Below are 20,611 nucleotides of genomic sequence, written 5' to 3'. Positions count from 1 at the left end.
AAGACAAATGACCAAAATAATTAGACAGTTGTAATTGAGGACTAAATATGTAGATTAAGATAGAAATCACAGCTAATTACAGTAACAGGAAGAGAGAGATTTCACACAGCCAATGATGAAAAATACAAATCATTATTGTAAATGCAAAGTGTGGTGGAGATTGATGAGCTCCACGCACAAACAGCACGTGACAATCACAGAAGGGTAGCTGAAAAATGAAGAAGCCTGGGTGCTTAGTATGCAAGAATTTAATATGATCAGAAAATGTGGGGAAAGCATAAAGGGAAGCTGGCTGGCTGTATTGACTACAGAAGATATTGCAAGGTTAGAAAGGGAGGAGGTCCTTGAGGCGCAAGGACAGAATCCATTTGATTTGGAGTTGAAAAGCATACAGAATAAGATAATGCTTCTGGTGATCTTATATTACAGTACAAGAGAGGAAGGGAGAGAGGGAGAGGGAGAGACAGAACACCAAATATGCAGATGTGCAAAAGCTATAGAGGTGTGACCTTAGGTTTCCAAATATTGATTGGAATAACGTAAAAGGAAAGGGAGCAAGTAACAAAATATATTCAGGAGAACTTTCTTGATTGATATGTTCTTGGTTCACCTACAAATAAGACATTGCTAGATCTGGTGCTGTAAGCGAGGTGGGCAAGTCGATGAAGTGCTGGTGAAGGAATACCTGAGACAGAAGTGGACCAACTAGTTGACTCTAGAGAGAGCTGGCCTGGGATGAATGCCCTCTTTCAGTGCCATAACATCTCTATGTCTCCGAGTGGCTGTTTCTTAGCCTCTTTTAAGTTTGGCACTGCCAACAAATGTATTCTTCTTAGAACAGAAAAGAACAAATAATGAGGGTCTAGTTGTTAATCAGTCTGGTTACTTACCATAAACTACAGCAGTTAGGTATCTGTTTTGGTTGCTTGCTTGTGAAAGGTCTTCAGTAGTAAGGGACGATGAACCATTTGGAATGTCCATCACTTCTGCTCCATTAAATATCACAGCTTCTGTATCATCTTCGACTTTAACTCTCAGATACGAATCTGCAGCAAAGTTTTAAAAAAGAACTGCTGATAAAAATTAAACAGTGCGCCATGTAATATTTGAAATATTTATATTTTGATTTCTGTACCTCACCACTGAGATGTAATTCAAAAACAGAACTGACAAGATTATGATCACTATGGCCTATAATAAACGTGTACATGCAGTGAAATAAAAACATTCTGAACAAGAGTCATATCAGACTTAAAACAGGAACTCAACACTCTCTCCATTGTGCTGCTAATTCCTGGCAGCTGCTCCACTATTGCTGAGTTTCTCCAGCATTTTCTGTTTTTATTTCAAAATTTCCAACATCTGCAGCACATTGCTGTAATATGACGTCTGAATCACACACTGGTTTGGACCATTCTTAACAGAAAATGCCTGAGAGCAAGCTCAGTCCAAAGTCAAACCTTAAATAAAAATGCAAAACCCCCTCCCTGAACAACTGTAACATTTCTTTCAGTTCCTTGTTGTTATATGTTGTGATTGTAGGAATTCTCTGCTTTGGGCTCCTGTTCTGGCCAGCTCGGAGTCACTAATTGGCAGAAGGAAGGGACTGCTTTCCAAGTAACACGCTCTGTCACGCTCCAATTTTGTTATTTATAATATTTTACAATCCTGCAGCATTACATGGCTTCCAGTTTCAGAATGACCTACTATCAATAATCCCCTTATTTGCCTGCTCTTTTGATATCTCTCCCTGGGTTCCGTCTCCACCTATCCCACTCACCTCTCCCCACCTATTCGCTCGTTCCCATCCCCACACCCCCCAATCCCCCACCCACCCATCTCCCTCAACCTCACCTTCAGCAAAAAGACTGGCTTTTTCTCACTGACCTCGGTTTTGAAGGGTCACTGGACACAAAATATTAACTGAGCTTAAGTCTCCACGGGTGTTGCCAGACCTGCTGAATTTCACTCAATTTCTGTTTTTGTTTCAGACTGTGGACAGGCTTCTTTTGGTGGTGGTGGTGGGGGTTGGGGGGGGGGGGGGGTGGGGGGGGGTGGGGGGGGTTGGGAATGTTAGGAAGTGCACTACTCATCACAGGATTTCAAGCTTCTGACCTGTTCTTATAGCTACTGCATTTATCTGGCTGCTTCAGTTTAGTTTCTGGTCAATAGTAACCCCTAGGATGTCAGCAGTGGGTGATGATAAGGTCACCAAATGACAAGGAGAGATAACTACATTCTCTCTTATTGGATACAGGCATACCCTGGCACTTTTGTAGCACAATTGTCATCAGACTTGGGCTGTCAAGTGATATTGTCCAGGTCGGGCTGCATATGGACACTGGCTGCTTCAGTATCTGAAAATTTGTGAATAATGTAACCATTGGCGAACTTTCTCAATTCTGACCTTATTATAGAGAGAAGACTATTGATGTAACTGCTGAAGGTGATCTCTCTACCTTTTCTTATTTTAGATTTATGTGAGAATCAGGCAGGATGTAAATTGATCCATTACAGTCCATTCTCAGAACAGTTAAAAACACAGTTGTAGATTGCAATAGCAGGTTAAAGGATGTAGCTCCAGAATAAACCAAACTGCTTTTGGTGTACACATAGCAGCTCATAGGTTCATAAAGGAGGCAGTGAGGTGACAGGTGAAGCATGAGGTATGGGTAGATGGGAAATATCTCTAAGACTGTAAGACGTAACATGATATGGATCTAAATTCTACCACTGCCACCACCAAATGTGTGTTTATCTCTAGCAAACCCCTCAAAGTGAGATCGGGATGTGAGTGACATGGTATTGAAGAATACAACAGAACATTTCTTGCAGCTCGCTGTCGTATACGAATACAACAAAGGTCTGGGCGAGTATTAGGCGTGTCAGTTACAAACAGCAGTAAGCTTTCACCACCAAGTCACTTAAGTTAAGACGGAGTATGAGATCTTTATGCCTTTAGGTTTACTGACATACTAACTGAGACATAATACAACTGGGAGGCAGTAAGTGTGAGGGGAAGAGTCTCAAACAGCATTCCAAACAACTGGGACAAAATGCCAGAGAACTGAAGTGGTCTAATCAGTTCCATCTATACCAGAGTGGTTTCCAGGCTCAGTAACCCAACTTGATCATATCCCTGCCCTAGACAAATATATTGTGCATGGAAGCCATTTATATAGAGATGAGTCTACTACATTGGGATTTTCACCTCAATGGGAGTCTGGCCTCATGTTCCAGGTAAGGAGAAAAGTCCACACATTGTACTATACAAGGAATTTGTTACAATGCCACACAACAGATTTGTGAGGAACATTACAGGCCATGAAATAAAAGGAACTGTAGCAACATAGGTACAAAAGTGCTTAAGTGGCAGGTTATAGAGAGTAACAGTCAATGAATATATTTCTAGCTGCAATAAGATTTGCAATGGAGCTCCTGAGGGGTTGGTATTGGGACTTGTAGTGATTGGAGCCAAGTTAACTTTGTTGATTACAAAGGTCAATGATTGGGTTTGTTAACCTCGGCCAAATCAGGAAAGCCCTGGTTGACTAAGAGAACCAGGAGGTAAGAATCTACTCAGTTCCAGATGACGGATTCTGAGCTGGCTGGCCACAGCCAGTATACTGGGCACAGGCAAATAAAAGGGTAATGTGGTGACAGGATACCAGTCTCTGTGCTGTTATTTCAGGACTTGTGCTTTTCCTGATATATATTAATGATCTTGTATGGAATGCTATTTGGGACTCTACCCCTCACAATTGGTGTGCAGAGGACAATTTCAAAAGTTTGCAGATGACACAGAACTAGGAAGAATTGCACATTGTGAGGATGATAATGGAGAACTACAAAGGATACAGTCAGGTTCATTGAGTCAGTGGATATGTGGCAGACGTGTGAGGTGATATATTTTGGTAGGACAGACGTTAAAAGGAAACAAAGTAGGGGCTACCAGTCTAAAGGGCTGAGGGAACTAGGTGTACATATGCACAGACCATTGAGGTTGGCAGGGCAGTGGAGAGAATAGTTAATGAAGCGTACTGTGTCAGGCTACTGCATACAGTATCCTGAGCTTGAATAATAAGGTCAAGAACGTGGTGCTGGAAATTCACAGAAGATCAGGCAGCATCAGAGGAGCAGGAGAATCGATCTTTTGGGCAGAAGCCCTTCATCAGGAATGAGAAGGGCTTCCTGATGTCTGTTGTCCTCACTGTCTCCTTTAATAATAGGGGCGTAGATTACAATAAACAAAGAAATCATACTGAATTTGTATATGACACCTGATAGACCTCAACTGGAGTATTCTGGGTGTCATGTTATTGGAAGAATGTGTACACATTGGAGAGAGTGCAAAAGCAATTTATACAAGAATGCTTCCGGGGAAGAGGAACTTCAGTATTGAGGATAGACTGAAGAGATTGAGACTGCCATATTTGGAGAGAAGGACCCTAAAAGGAAATCTGATAGAGGTTTTCAAAATCGTGAACTGGCTAGATATATTTATAGGAAGAAATTCATTTTATAACTAGGGACAATAGGAACAAAACTGCATAGATTTAAAGTGATTTGCAAAAGGACCAAATGTGATCGGAGAATAAATGTCACACAACGGATATTTAGCATATGGAATCCATTGCCTGGAAATATTGTGGGGGCAGGTTAAATTGAAACATTCAAGAGGGCGTTGGGCAATTATATGGATAGAAATAATGGGCAAGGATATAGAGAAAAAGCAGGAGATTGGCTCAAGGTAACAGTTCATTTGAAAAGCCAGTGCAGACACTTTACTTTCTATAAGGATAAAGTCACAGGTTCCATGGTATAAAATTAATATTGGCATGGACAGATGCATCTACAACTGGCTGATTGATGGGGACAAGATGAAGGAGCTTTTGCCCTCTTTGGTGGTTCCTTCATCAACTGCCTTAAATAGAGGGCTTCGAATTTTTACTACACTTTAATCAAGTGAAGCAAACATCTAAATAAATATGGTCTGAGCTGATTAATTATACTTCCCATTGGAAAGCACAACAAAACATAATCACACATACTGAACCTTCCTCTTTCCAATATGACTTCCCCAGAGAAGTCTTTGGATAGTTACCAAAATGTATCCACTTTCTTGGGACCAATTGCAAACATTTCTCAGATCCCTTGCAAAGTCTGGGACCTGTTAGCTCAAGTCTGAACTTCACTGACAATTCTTGCACATATGGCTCAAACAGAAAATGAGCAATAGCGTAGGTTTCCATTAGCACAATTCTCCATAGATGTTCTACAGTTCTTGGAATATTATCTTTCTTTGCTTTGACCTTAGTGTCCCAGATATCATTTTCTTCATTCCTGGCAGTGCCCTGTCCCACAGCAAAGATGACAGCCCATTTGCATATAGTCACAAGGGAATTGCCTTCAATGTTGACTCCAGACTCCATGAATCGTCATGTCAAATATAGGCAAGGAAACATCCTGCTGATTAGCATTGACACCTTTCCCCCACCCTGGCTGATTTCTCTGCTGTGTTGAAGGGGAGGAAGCACTGAGGGTGGCAAGGTGCAGAATGTACTCTAGTGGGAAAACTTCAATGTGCGGGTTGATTATCAAGTGACTTGGTAGCACTACTGCATGGTGGAATGCATTGTCTGGAAGCATGATGGAGGCAGGATAAATTAAGACATTCAAGAGGGCATTATTTCTACCCAAATAGTCACCTAATGTGCAAGGATATTGAGAATAAGCAGGAGACTGACAAACGATGCTCATTTGAAAAGCCAGTGCAAACACTTTACTTTCTAGAAGTGTAAAGTCACAAGTTCCAGTACTGACCAAGCTGTTTAAGTTCTGAAGATCTGATGTTAGTCTCAGTTTCACAGAATCAAAGTTGTTATGTTGCAAAAGGAAGCTATTTGGCCCATCGTGTCTTCAAATGCACATCATTGGTCATCCCTTGCATGCTATTTCTATCCAAATAACCATCTGATGCCCTCTGTTCAAGGCAGGTGGTGAAGGAACCACCTAAAAGGGCAAAAGCTATTTCATCTTGTCCTCATCAATCTACCTGTCGTAGATGCATCAGTCCATGCCAATATCAGAGGAGTTACCATTGCACAATCCTTTCACAGCTGGTGTTGAGGACGGAGGTTCTGATGAGGATGCGTAGTGTGGCATTTCCACAGAAGAATTGTAGATGATCAGTGTTGGCAAATACGATGTGATACTAAGAAACAGCTGAAGGCACTGGATACTATAGAGACTAAGTACTGTGACAACATTCCCACCATAGTACTGAGGACATGTGCTCCAGAATCAGCCAAGCTATTCCAGTAGAGCTCTAAGACTGGCATTGGGCTAACAATGTGGAAAATGATGTAGGTAGGTTGTGTGCACAAAAGGCAGATATATCCAACCTGGCTTATCACTGCCCTTTCACTCTACTACCAACCATCAAAGTGATGGAAAGTGCTGTTGACAATGCCATCAAGTGCTACTTACTCAGAAACAACCTGCTCATTGATGCTTAACTTGTGTTCTGCCAGGATCACTTTGCTCTTTATTTCATCATAGCTTTGGTCCAATCAAATGACCTGAACTCCAGAAGTGAGGTGAATGACTTCCCTCAGCATCAAGCAAGCATTTGATTAAAGTATGGCATCAAGGGATAAAATTGGAGTCACTAGGAATCAGGGAGGAAATCACGCTCACTGGTTCACTATATACCTAAGAGAAAATAATCACATTGACAAAAACATTGGCTCATGCATACAAAAGTTTGGCCTCAACACATACTGGTCGAGGAGAAGGCATGATGTAAAACTGTTTCCAGGCCTGGGCTTCATTAAAACACTGTTGATTACATTTTAAGGCTACATACTACCTGGTTTTCATAGATATACAAAGACTATTCCATGAACTTTCACATTTCATGCTGGTTGAACTACTCCATATGCTTCAAATGGCTAGACGTCAGACTTCTGTCCAGCTCCCTCTGCATTTCTCTTTTCTTTCTGAACCCGGCCCACGTTATTCTGTCTATTCTCAGTAATGGAGCAGCTCTATGGCATTGATGCAAGGTTACTCCAGGGTCCTAAAGCCCTTAAAACGATAATCACCATATCATCAAAGACAAGGAATGTAACACAAGAGCAGGCAAGAAAAAGACAGAACGACTATTCCCGTGTAATATTGACGACTCAAATGGAATTTTGTTATTTTTAAGTGTGCAGTAATTTCAGTTACAAATGCAAACTGTAGATATTTCAGTTTCTATTTTATTGAAAGAGTTAAAAACAGGATTACAAAAAGTTATATCTCAAAAGATTCTGTTAAATCAATAAAAAAAACAGTAATTATTTGGAAGATTGCTAAAAAGAGTAATAAAGGGGTTTAAAAATCCGGCTAATGTTGCTAAAATGGAATTATTGAGAGGACTCGAGTGGGCTGTTGAAGTGCAATGGGATTGAGAGGCAGGCTGAATTTGAATCAGTTTCCAGATTCGCCTGATTAAAACTTCTTGCAGCAGTGCCCATTTGGCTGCTGCTTGAACTCAAGTCTTGCGCAACTGAATGTACAGGAATCTGGAAGGGCTTCAGTCTTGTGCAACTCACTGGAACATTTTTAATCCAGGAAGGAAATCATGTTGCTAACTTAGACAGCTGGTTATTATGTCCTACGGCATGCATTGGCTTGTCTTCACTGTGTTTGAAGTTGTATGAAGAATAGAATGGCATCTACTTAAGGTTCTTCAATACATGTGGTGCTGCCTGGGAAGAAGAGGAAAAGGGAAGGTACAGGGCAATCAGAATTCTTATGGAGCGCTGCATGAAGCACTGACGACGTTACTGAAAAACAGTCAAATGATTAGACTACAAGCACCAACACAGATTGAAATAAATAAAACATGAAGGCATATCTGTATAAATATGGGTTTTGAAAGAAAACAAATCCACTTAAAAGGCAACACTGATGTTCCTGAACCTAATGTATTCTCTTTATATTATGTAGTTATGAACATTTCCCCAGTCTCTAGAACTATTTAAAACATTTATGCCCTGCAAGAAATCAAGTTTGCTAAAGATACATTTATTATAGTAACTTAGTCGTGCAGAACCTGAGAACTGTTCAGCAAAGACACATTTTGATGAGGTATTTCATCCTGCATACATCAAGGCATCTTGCAAGAACACAAAATTCAACGGGAAAGCAAAGGTTTCTACTGCATGAAAGGGCAGTGTCAATTGGCTCCGATTGGCAGAAGTGTTGCCATGGAGAATGCACCCGCTAATGATGATTGGCAATTAACAACTAGGCCTTGTTTAAATTTTAAATCTGGCAAGCTGGCTGTGTTTGGCCAGACATTGCCTTTACAAATAAACTAGCAAATGGATGCCAACTATTTTGTTAAGTTGAAACAAGCACAGTGTATGTACATGTTCTGTCCACAAAGACCAAGGCCCTAGCTTCCAGTATACACGTACCACATTGCAAGTCTGACATATAATCTCAAATTGGTCATTAGCATAGATCTTCACATATTCAGTATTATCCAGCAAACTTTCTCAATTGCAGAATCACCTCTAATGTTAAGACACTGTGGTTTAAGTTTGAAAACTCAGGCTGGTTGCAGAGAGTCAATATTTTCCATGTTAGAAAGAGCCGAAGGATCATGTTGCTGGGTGTGATTCACCAGACTTTGGGTCATTCAGCCTATATACCTGGCAATATACAGCCATGAAATTCATACAAAACTAAAGGCAGCGAATTCTTGAAGGTACACCTAATTGATCTAGTACGTACATACTGCTAGAATCCAAATGACCTGTCCACCTTTCACATGCAGCATTACTGTTCTAAGACTCTCAAAGCGAACACAAATAGGCATATCAGTAAAGTGAAAGGAACTGGAATAACAAAGGGCATCTAAATCAATTGTCAGTTGAGATTAGATTCCCTACAGTATGGATTAGATTAGATTCCTTCGGTATGGAAACAGGCCCTTCAGTCCAACAAGTCCACATCGACCCTCCAAAGGGTAGCCCACCCAGACTCTTTCCCTAGCCTATTAACCTATATTTACCTGACTAATGCACCTAACCTACACATCCCTGAGCACTATGGGCAATTTAGCATGGCCAATTCACCTGACCTGCACATCTTTAGATTGTGGGAGGAAACCAGAGCACCCAGAGGAAACCCACGCAGACACAGGGAGAATGGTCTCGACAGATTCAGGAATCGAACCCAGGTCCCTAACGCTGTGAGGCAGCAGTGCTAACCACTGAGCCACCATGCTGTCCCTGGGCTTGTACTTCCGAAATAATCATCATTCATTATAAAGCAACTTTGTATAAACCAGCAAAAATTATTTATCCGAAATACTGAATGTTTACTGTATTATCGCAATCTAAAACTAGTCAGTTGAGGGTACAAGAGAAGGCCAGTAAGTTTTACTTAAGGCAAAGTCACCTTCTTATTTAAGTGATTTATGCCGTGAATCAAGTGTAACAGTGATGTATATAATCCTTGCATTATGCTTCTATTACTTAGTGTGGGTGTGTCTGCACTGATTATGTCAACCTCTTGGCCAACTGGAGTATTTGGTCAACTGGCACACTCCTGGTCCCATTGTATTGGTTAATAAAAATCTTGTGGTACATGCAGAAATAATGTTTATCTTTCCTCTTGAATTTTTTATTCTTGCAAAACATCTTGATGAGCGCAAGATGAACTACTTCAACAAAAATGTCTTTTTTGCAACAATGTTCACATTTACTATCAACTCTGTTGATACAGAGTTTTCCGCCACATTTTAATTGCCAAGGAGCAATGCATCAACTCTCAGCCAGAAGACAATTTTGCCAGCTTTTATTCCTTTAATAGCCATCCTGAATAAAATAGCATCAGGAACTGCTTCATTACCATGAGAAAATTCACACTGTGTAACAAAAGGTACACTACTGTTTCCTCAACCATTGATTTTGCCAGACCCTGGAGTATTTTCGGCATTTTCCGTTAAAATTTCATAATTACTATCCCAGCCAGTCTGCTCTTAAATATCAGGAATTGTATAGATTATCTGTAGAGGATCATCTGAAGAATGCTGCTAGCTCAGGCAGACTGCACTGTACTGAGAACTAAAGCTTGCTGGATGTTGAACTTGGCTTATCCATGGTCATGCTTAGATCAGGGAAGGCAACTTTAGATTTGCAAAGACCATAAATCCTACAAGAAGGCTTCTTCAAATGGTACACACCATGGTTTGAATATATTGTTTACTTAAATCTACATTTACTTGTTGAAAATTATTTACTTCTTAACTATGTTATACAAATTCATTTCCAGTTGTAATTTCTCAGCTAAGAAGGACGGTCAACAAAATAAAATATGCAAATTTCTCTGCCCATGTAATTTCACACCTGAAATTCTGTTTTGGAAATTGCTCTTCACTATGTGTTAATGTAGATGAGTCTGTTCATTTCTTCATGTGCATGATATTGTTGAATCCTGAATAATGTAGTGAGACTGTTACGTGCTGTATTCCTTGTATGGCATGAGCGTCCTGAAAAGTCTGCTTGTATACTGTGGCCCATGGTCAAATTCAATCTCTTCAGGGGCACTGGGCACTTTGGATACTGCATTCATTGTGTCTGCCTGGGACAGGCTTGAACTACTCTAACCCTGACAGATTAAAATTTAGAGAATTCATGACAAAGACAGAATAGTCATGATGTAATTAAAACTGTCATGATTTTGGACTACAGATCTGACAGGACCTTTCTAATGTATTGAGGTTCCCAATGTCACTGTAGCTGGTGAATCTGGTATGCCTCACACACTTTTACTGTATTCTCAATTTCATTGTTGATTTCTGGCCAACAGACATTATTCTCTGCCAGGCGGCTTGTTTGCTCGATGGCAGTTTGGCTGTGATGTACTTGCGACAACATACCCTTCCATACATGTTTGGGTACAAGAACATGTTTCCCTTTAAAAACTGCACCTTAAGGTACCTATTCATCCTTGTACGGCCAAACGCATTTAAGAGTGGCTTCTACCTTCAGGCCATCCTTCTATTCAACTTTCTAGAGTGCCTTTAGTCGTAAATCATTAACTATTTCTTTCCGAAGTTGGTTGCATTAGTGCCAACCAAAATTCATCAGATAGATCACAAGCACATTTTCCACCTCAGTGTTCATACTGTGTGCTTATAATTCTAGGGAAATTTCTGCATTCTTATTTGAATTTCCAAAGTACTTGTGGGTGTGTCAACCATTTTGTGACTAGATTTGTAGCAGACATTAAAGTCAAATCATATTCCTTTACTAGAAGTTGCAGTCTAGTTCACACGTCCGTGGATTATGCCACTGAATTGCCAATGATCTGTGATTGGTTTAGAGACACATCTGGTACCTTGTGATATTGAACATCAGAGCAAGTGTTTCACACTCTCCGTTGGAATTACTGGATTCTACTTGTGATAGACGTTTGGTTGAAAGGCAACTGTTTTATAATACTACATGACGCAAACTCCTAGCCCTTTGAGATAGATTGACTTCCTCCCTGGGTTGGAGCGCTGTAGGATGTAAGTTTCTACAGACACCTTTTTGAGTGATTGGAAATCTATTGATGCTACTGCCTTAAACGTTGGATATATATTTTTACTTAGAAGTTCTCAATGATTTGTTAGAAAAGTTTGGTTTATACAGTGCTAATAAAAGTAAATTAGAAATCTGAGACACCTCTGAAGGACTTCTCTATTTTAGGCATGTATCGTACAGCAAATGTACCCAGCTCACAACAAAGGCCATAACCAGAATCGATACAGCCAAGAAGGTCATCTGGCCTAAGTATCTACCTGACACTTATTGCTGTTGAAGGTAACTTATTCACAATGAGCTGCTGTAATGACCAAATGTCAATTTTTGTCATGCACATCTGTGGTTTTGCTCATCACTGCAATATCACTGGTAATACAGGCACACCAGGGACCCAGGTTCAATTCCCACCATTGAGCAACTGTCTGTGTGGAGTTTGCACATTCTCCCCATGTCTGCGTGGGTTTCCTCCAGGTGCTCCGGTTTCCTCCCACAGTCCAAAGATGTGCAGGTTAGGTGAACCGGCCATGCTAAATTGCCAGTAGTGTTAGGTGCAGGGGTAAATGTAGGGGAATGACTCTGGGTGGGTTGTACTTCAGAGGGTCAGTGTGGACTTGTTGGGCCGAAGTGCCTGTTTCCACACTGTAGGGAATCTAATCTAATCTAATCCTGGAATGTTTTCTGTAATTCTGCCCACATGATGTTATGTCAGATACCAACAAAACAGACAAAAGATAGACCAGATAGGCAAAATAGAACAAGATTGACCAAACGATTGTCTCTGGAAGCAAGACCTTCCAAATTCTGGAAGTACTGATTCCTTGAGCTTGTGTTGCTCAGTGAAACCATCAATATTTATGTTAGATATCGAGCTTGGAGAATGATTTAGCATTCAGTTCTGTTTGTGTGGGCAACACTTTTGAGAAAGCTTTAAAATGTCTTAGGCCAAATATACACTGATTGTGCCATTATGAACAAACAGATTTTCAGTCAGAAATTGGTCAACCTGTGGAATTCACAACCACAGAAGGCTGTGGAGACCAAGTTACTAGGTACACTCAAGAAACAGATTGATAAATATTCAGTTAACAAAGGTATCAAGGAGTATGGACAGAAAGCAGGAATATAGTGATATAGAGGATCAGCCATGATCTAATTCAATGGTGGAGAAGGCTCAATGAGTCATAAAGTCATGGAGATGTACAACATGGAAACAGAGCCTTCAGTGCATCTCGTCCATGCCAACCTGATGGCCTAAATTAGATTAGATTAGATTCCCTACAGTATGGAAACAGGCCCTTCGACCCAACAAGTCCATACCAACCCTCCGAAGGGACTTCAGTTTGTCACGTAACACATCTGAAAGCACATGGCCAACTACCATCTCTAGCCCAGCAGCAGCACTATGTGTAATAACACTTCTGAACTGGTTGAACAGACCCATTCTCCTACATTTACCCCTGACTAATGCACCTAACGCTACAGGCAATTTAGCATGGCCAATTCACCTAACCTGCACATCTTTGGATTGCGGGAGGAAACCAGAGCACACGGAGGAAACCCACGCACACACAGGAGAGAATGTGCAAACTCCACACAGTCAGTTGCCTGAGGCGGGAATTGAAACCGGGTCCCTTGCACTGAGGCAGCAGTGCTAACCACTGAGCCACCATGGCAGCATCTAACTCATATCCTTCCAAATCCTTTCTACTCATGTACTCATCCAGATGCCTTTTAGTGTCAAAGAGATATCCAAACAACCTGCTCCTGCTCCTAGTTTCTATGTCTATATTGTCCCACATGGCTTACAAAAAGATAGACAGTTTCACAGCTGGAGCAACATGCTGCACTTCCCACACAGCTCGCTTGCTTTCTGCATCCTATCTACTGCATCAACTTGGTAACTGGAGGCAATGTTTGCAAATGTTGCTGTCTGTCTACAACAGCTTAATGCGTTCTACCAGTAATATGCCAACATGGTGACTACTCCCTTTCTCCAAGTAATCTTTTGGTTAAGTTGAGAATGTGTATCGAGTATGATCAGGTAGAGAAAGAGTTAAGTTCTGAATTTTGTGAAACAAGAGGATCAGCTGAGCATGACTCAGATCAGATAAGAACTTGCAGTTAACAATAGGGTGCTGGAGGCAAAGGTAATGGGATAACAAGGTGGAAAAGCAGTCATTATGTCGAGCCATTTAACCATATTGGAAGCACTCAGTATGTAAGGTCAGTTTAGATCTGGGGTGGAGGGTGCTGCATGCAGCAGTCCCCTGCAACCGCAGGTTGCGTTGGTTCACGCACTCCCAGCCCAACTGCTTGTTCTGTGGCGCTGTGGAGTCCGTGGACCATGTTTGCACTCCCTTTTTAATTTTCTTAAAAACCTCCTCCTCTGCTTTTGGCTGCACTTCAGTCCCATGCTCCTGATCTTTGGGCACCCGGTACGGAGGAGGGAGGGCAGGTCCGACGACCTCCTCGTGGGTCTGCTCCTGGGCCTGGCCAAACTGGCCATCAACAGGTCCAGGCAGCGGGCCGTGGAGGGGGTCGTTAGGGCCGACTGCCTGCCCCTCTTCCGGGGTTACGTTAGAGCCCGGGTGTCCTTGGAGAAGGAGCACGCGGTGTCCACCAACACCCTGGAGTCGTTCAGGGAGAGGTGGGCGCCGCAGGGAGTGGAGTGCATTATTTCCCCCTCCAACTCTATTTTGATTTAGTCCCTACCCTCCCCTTCACTGTTGTTTTGATCACACAGCATTGCCCTTTGATGTGAAGGGCAGTGCTTGTCATTGGCCACTTGGGTGTTTTCCTATCTTCCTGGTGGTGGAAACTGAATAAAGATTGGTGCACTTTGTGTCTCTCACTGTGTTTCACACCTGCACACACACACCATGGGTGCTGGGGAAAAAAATAAGCACTACCGCAGTTAGGCGGTAGTGTGGGGGTTAAATTTTAAAAAACAGGTGTGAGCATTGCCCAAAAAGAGAAAAAAAATGTAAGGTCAGTTTAACAAGGTGTAAAGTATTCATCGTGTGAAGCCGGTTAAGGTCAAGTACTTTCATTGTGTCACAGCAGATGGCTTAATCTTTACCAGTGACACTCGCTGATTGTAACAATCACCCAATCAATTTGTATGTTGCCTTATCTGGATGCTCCGCCCTGTAAAATGACTATATAATTCATTCAGAAACTGCTGTTTGAGACAGAAGACTGAGAACTTGTATCCCTGTGCACATGGGTAATTGTTCTCTCCTCCAGGACCTGGAATAAAGATGAAGGAGGTAAAACTACTGTGTCTGAGTGTTTTGCTTTGACTGAGGGGGCAAATGGGACAACAAAGTGTCAATAGGCACTGAAAGTGCCACCAGCTCTGCAATCTAATTACACAGCTCTACTTCTGACAAATCACAGTTGTCAGTCTTGTCAGGACACTGACTGCTCATGTAATTCCTGTAGCTGTTGCCTAGAAAATTTCAGCTCTAGAGATGGTGAATTTTAGCTTTGTGTAAAGACAAACTAATTTTCTAGTATTTTCCATTGATTAGCATGATCTTTCCAGGCTAGTCCTAAGATAATTAAAGGATTGATTCTGTTCAAGCCCCCATTTTCATGGGCTATCTTTACTGTTTTATCTAGTCTTTACAACATCTAATTCAAAAAAAGCAAAGCTTCATTTTTTTGTATGAATAGCCTAAATTCAGATAGGATTTCTGTGGCCTTCCAATTCATTCTAGGAAATGTCTGATATCTTTTTAACCGGTCTTCTGCAAATGCTATCCATGTCTAGGTAACTTAGCCATCTTGCGCAAGATTAATATTTTGGGGGATTTTGAAATGTAGTGATTGCATTTTGTTTATTCTTTTAAAAAAGCAATCTGCTTTGTGCTGGTTTTCGGTGCAGGTCCAAATTTGTTTTTTTTATGCAAGTCAAGCACTTTTCCAAAGTCTGGGCATAGATTTAACTTTCACAGCTACAATTCTTAGCTGGAGACCTCCTCCTGTGGTTTACGAACTTCTATTATTGTCCTGCATTTTTTTAAAAAATCTGATCACTATGTCAGACTTCTCCTGTCATTGGTGAGTAACATCGACAAAGCAAAAGAATTACTTTAAAACCAAGAATATTTAACAGCTCAAATTACAACTTGCAGTTAAATAGTTATGTATGCATTTTGCTTCTGGCAAATATTTTCTAAACAACCAGTTCAGAAATGTTATTACACATCATGCTGCTGCTGGGCTACAGATGGTAATTGGGCATGTGCTTTCAGATGTGTTATGTGACAAACTGAAGTCCCTTCACAGGGACATACATTCAATCATTGAAGTGTCTCTTTGGTACCATCTGCAAATTCTGGAATCTTCAGGGATTTAATATAACTGGCCACACCTCAATGTCACCAAAGGATTATCTTATTCTGGATTAGTGGTGCTGGAAGAGCACAGCAGTTCAGGCAGCATCCAAGGAGCTTCTTGGATGCTGCCTGAACTGCTGTGCTCTTCCAGCACCACTAATCCAGAATCTGGTTTCCAGCATCTGCAGTCATTGTTTTTACCAAAGGATTATCTTACCCTATTGTCTTTACTGAGATATGAAAATAAGAGATGCAAAAAGACATTTAAAAACCATTGTGAAGAAATACCAAGTACTCTGTTTCCATGGTTCTCTGAAAGAGAATCATACCAATTGGAGAGTTTGGCTCCAGATCCACATGATAATTGTTCAATGACCCCAGCTTGTCACAGAAACACTAATTACTATGGTATTGGATTATTAGGTTCCATTCAACAGTGTCACAGCCAGTAGCATTTAAGTGTTTTTCTACCTGGCCTGAATTGAAGAAGCTTACAGCATTTACCAGGTGTCTTTAAAACAGTAATATCACTATGTTTCAGCAGAGACGTTAAGCCAAAAAGGTAAGGAAAAGTTAACTTAAAAATGGAGATTAATGTAAATTAAAGATAAGGGTATGAGGGAGGAAAGTTTCACAGAGGAAGTCACAGGAACTGAGAGTTGGGGAATATGGAGTGCTGTAAATATAAAAGCATGGGGTCAGTGATTGAAAAAAAATGACAAGGTCTTTTCCCTGGGTGGGGGAGTTCAGAACTAGATGACATAGGTTTAGGGTGAGAGGGGAAAGATATAAAAGGGCCAAGGGGCAGCTTTTTCACACACATTGGTGTGTGAATGGAATGAGCTGCCAGAGGAAGTGGTGGAGGCTGGTACAATTACAGCATTTAAAAGACATCTGGATGGGGATAGGGATAGGAAGGGTTGAGGAGGATATGGACCAAATGCTGGCAAATGGGACTCGATTAGATTATGATAGGCATGAATGAGTTGGACAGAAGGGTCTGTTTCAGTGTTGTACATCTCCATGATAACGTCATGTATTTATATGGAACTTCTGGTCATTCCAAAGCGTTTGTTGGCAACCTCCAGCTTTATATAGCTAACAATATAAAAAGGTCACCTACACTGCATTAAAGGCGGCCAACGATTTTTCCAGTTCGACAGTTCATAGCTTTCAATTCTCCACCCGATTCCAAAGAAGAAACGCCATGAATATCCCATCACAAATGAAACTGAACTAAAGAGGTTTTAGTCTGGGTACTCAGAATGAAAACAAAACACCGAATAATTTGATCTTGAAAAACATTTTTAAAAAGTCGCTTCTCAAGAAATTGTAGAAAAATCTTTCATTTGCGTTTCCGGTTGCTTAAGGGGGTTCTTATATTAGCACCTGCTAAACTAACAAAAATCCTGGACTGAGCATCGATTTTCCGTTGATACAAACGCCACCATGGCGTAAGGGGGTTGGAAACGGTGGAAACAAAAATAACTGGCGTCAGCACTGCGTCGTTCACAACTTATCTAAAACAACGCATTTGTTTAACCACACTGTCAAAATGCACGTAAAGCGTAACGTTGTCTCGGCATGAGTCGGGGATACCGGGTCTCAAAGCAGCGAGGGAAGCTCCCGGTATAGCACTAACATTTGAGATTAAAGTACACAGATCACAAACGGTTGTGTGGTTTATAACGAATGGCGAACGCTCTTCCCCCCGGCCCGCGAGATTGTTACATTTCCGATTGTTTCCATTCGGGTGAAACACACTAGCGCCGCGACGTCACAATGATCGACCTGGAACGCGACCAGTCTGGGACGTTCCAACGGCACCGAAACGTTCGGAAATGGAACGCGGCAGCGCCCGCAGCTCCAATCAGAGGCACGCACAGGCGGGACTCCCGCGCAGTGAGCACCAAGACCAGCGTTTGCGTTGATCAGAAAACGCCCTTTAACCGTTTCCGGGCTCTTCTCTTGTTGGATTCGATATATACGCACATGCAAATATATCGCCACTGTTGCGCACTGAACAATAACAAACACTTGCCAATGTGCAGATACCGGGGGGGGTAAATAACCTTACCGTTTGCGTCCGACATTGTGAATTTGTTTTGACGGGCAGGCTGCACAGTTGCTCCCGGGTGTTGTTACCGTCCTTTTTTTTCCCAGATGCCGCACCAATGGCGCTTTAACGGAAGAGAGAGAGAGACACTCAAGCAACAAAAAAAACCCTTTGTACACTCCACCCAATGACAGCGACGCGACACAAATGCAACACTGCGCAGCCGTTAGAAACCCATACCGACTGCATTTCAAGCCGAGACCCGGGTTGAGAAACGTGGTTGGGTTTGGAAAACGCTGCCCATGACCTCAGTGCTCGTTATTAATCATCAACTGATTGCGATGAAGGCAAAGCTGACCGCTTAACAATTCTGATGTCCTCTGCTGAATAATGCCAGACCATTGACTACATTGGCGGGTGTTTACAGTCTAACGTTTCTAGTGTTTGTGACGCTCGCAAACATAAAATTAGAAATGGCAGATTATTCAAATTAAGGTTGATTCTGCATTCTATGCGAGCAATAGGATGATCTCAGCCACATTCCGCGATTTACAGCTTAATTAGTTGCTCTAAGTGTAATTTGTAAAATTTTTACTAACGTGAAATTCTACTCCTGGACGTTTGATCGACTGAAATGTTAAGGATTGGAGCGTAGATCAGGGTGGGGGAGGTAGCTTCCTTTCCTAGAAAATAACTGAATGGTTGCAATGTAGAACCTGGCAGTTCGGCCTGTCACATGCGGAGTAGCTCATTGTAAGATCGACACATCCCGTCTCCATCCTTTGCCCATATCGTCCTGCACTTTTTCTTCCTGTTGGGCCATTATTCAATTTCATTTTGAAAACAAATATTGAATCCCCCACTACCACATGCTCCAGTGATGCGTGAAATGGTTTTGCTCTCATATTGTCATTTCTTTTACCAATCATATTAAATTAGTCTCCTCAGGTTAATAACCTTTCACCAATGAAAACAATCACTCCCTAGCTATTCTGCCCAGACCACTTTTCATTTCAAAACCAGAATCAAATCTCCTCGCAGCCTTTATTACAGATTACACTACCGCTCAATTAATGTGACGGAAGTCTCTCCCGAACCGGCCTCATGACTAGTTTCTATAGCGTCTCCACAGCGTTCTCCTTGTTAAAATGTGGTGCCCAAAACTGGTTACAGTTGACGTTGAAGAATTGTTTCATAAAGATTCACCAGAACGTCCTTGCTTTTATATTTAATGCCTCAATTTATTAAACCTAGGAACCCATGTGCTGGTAACCGCTTCTGCAAACCTGCCCTGTTGCCTTCAATTACATTTGCAGGTAAACCCAGCTCCCCTTTCTCCAGCACTCAACTGACTGTATACCCTTTATTTTCCATTGCCTTTCCTCATTTTTATCCCTATGCACTCCTCGGCATTAAATGTGTTTTGTCACGTGTCTACCATCCATCGGCTTCCTTATGATCTCTTGATATTTAACACTATCTTCCTCACAGTTCATAAAAGTCACAAGTTTTGTATGATCTACAAATTTTGAAATTATGCCCTATGCACCTATGTTTAGGTCAATATTATGGATCAAGAAAAGCACAAGTCTTATTATCATCCCCTGGGTTTCCAAAACAACCGTAAATATATTTAGAAGCATGTTTTTAATTAATAATAAACCAACATGCCTCTTTCTCTCAGGAAAGGTACAGGGTCACAGGATAAGTATAAATATGTCGGGGGTGGGTGGGGTTGGCACTCAGTTTATCATTAACTAATACAGAAAGTTTCCAGCACTCCGACTGTTTCAGTTTCCATAGTTTGGCCATTTTTTATGAAACAATGTTTCCACACAAACTAATCGTTAATTTCCCACTGTCTAATTTGATCTTGTCATCGTGACTTTAGACAATTTAATTTAAAATATATCAAAGTTACTTCTCTTTGTGTCTCATGCTGCTTATTGTCGTGGCTGATATATTGAGGTTTCCCTGGTCTTCCCAAATAAATCAAACCTTCATTTTTCTGATGGCACAACTCCATCCACCAACCAGAGCACTGCACACTTTAAATCATGATTTCCTCGCACTTCCAAGCTTTTCGCTTCAGCCAAATACCTCCTTCTCTGAAATACAGGCCTTGCAAGTTAAACAACTTCCTGTACTGGATAGAGCTATTTACAAGTTCCACATGTATAAGGTAACTGAGTAGGGAGTTCTGCTCCTTGTCTATATTTTCAACTGGTCTCTGTTAGTGGACTGACCTACGAAATCACAAACCATTGCTCATTGATCTTCAGATGAAGAGCCTTCTGGATCGCAAATATTGGTATGTGCTGGTTTCTGCATTTCAAGGCATCAACATTGCACGCTTGTTGTGTGAGGAATTATGTTGAACTGTGTTCCTGGGTGTATCAGTGTGAGAAACAAAACTCGCATATTAATAAATTTCAGTCCGAGTCAAATTCTGAAGCAGCAAATTTTATTGATGTGTACTTGCAAGAACGGGTGCCTAATGAGTAAGCACCCTGATCTGAGGGTTACATTCTGATTTATGCTTTTCAGCTGCATTTCTCGGTCCTCCCCTTTCACCCCATAGGCTACGCTACAGGAAAAGTAACCAATCACAAGCTCTAGCT

The 20,611-nt window shown here is 41.4% G+C and overlaps 1 protein-coding gene across 8 annotated transcripts in view; it reads right to left on the bottom strand.

The window, feature by feature from the left end:
- Positions 1–18,682, bottom strand: part of LOC140485977 (uncharacterized) — a 62,930-nt gene extending 44,248 nt beyond the window's left edge. For 2 of the 8 annotated variants that reach the window (XM_072584446.1, XM_072584450.1), the window contains exons 1-2: positions 17,058–17,705; positions 891–1,046 (exon numbers count right to left, since the gene is read on the bottom strand). In XM_072584446.1, coding sequence (XP_072440547.1) covers positions 891–1,046; positions 17,058–17,154 — 253 coding nt within the window. In that variant the 5' untranslated portion in view covers positions 17,155–17,705. Of the gene's footprint in view, positions 1–890; positions 1,047–17,057; positions 17,709–18,011; positions 18,115–18,230; positions 18,363–18,589 lie in introns of those variants that run through there. The other 6 variants (XM_072584452.1, XM_072584451.1, XM_072584449.1 and 3 more) reach the window with 6 other exon arrangements.
- Between the last annotated feature and the right edge of the window lie 1,929 nt (positions 18,683–20,611).

The sequence above is a fragment of the Chiloscyllium punctatum genome, chromosome 15 (genome assembly GCF_047496795.1).
Source record: "Chiloscyllium punctatum isolate Juve2018m chromosome 15, sChiPun1.3, whole genome shotgun sequence".
NCBI lineage: Eukaryota > Metazoa > Chordata > Chondrichthyes > Orectolobiformes > Hemiscylliidae > Chiloscyllium > Chiloscyllium punctatum.
Note: the sequence above shows the minus strand (reverse complement) of the source record. Positions and strands in the feature narration are given on the sequence as shown.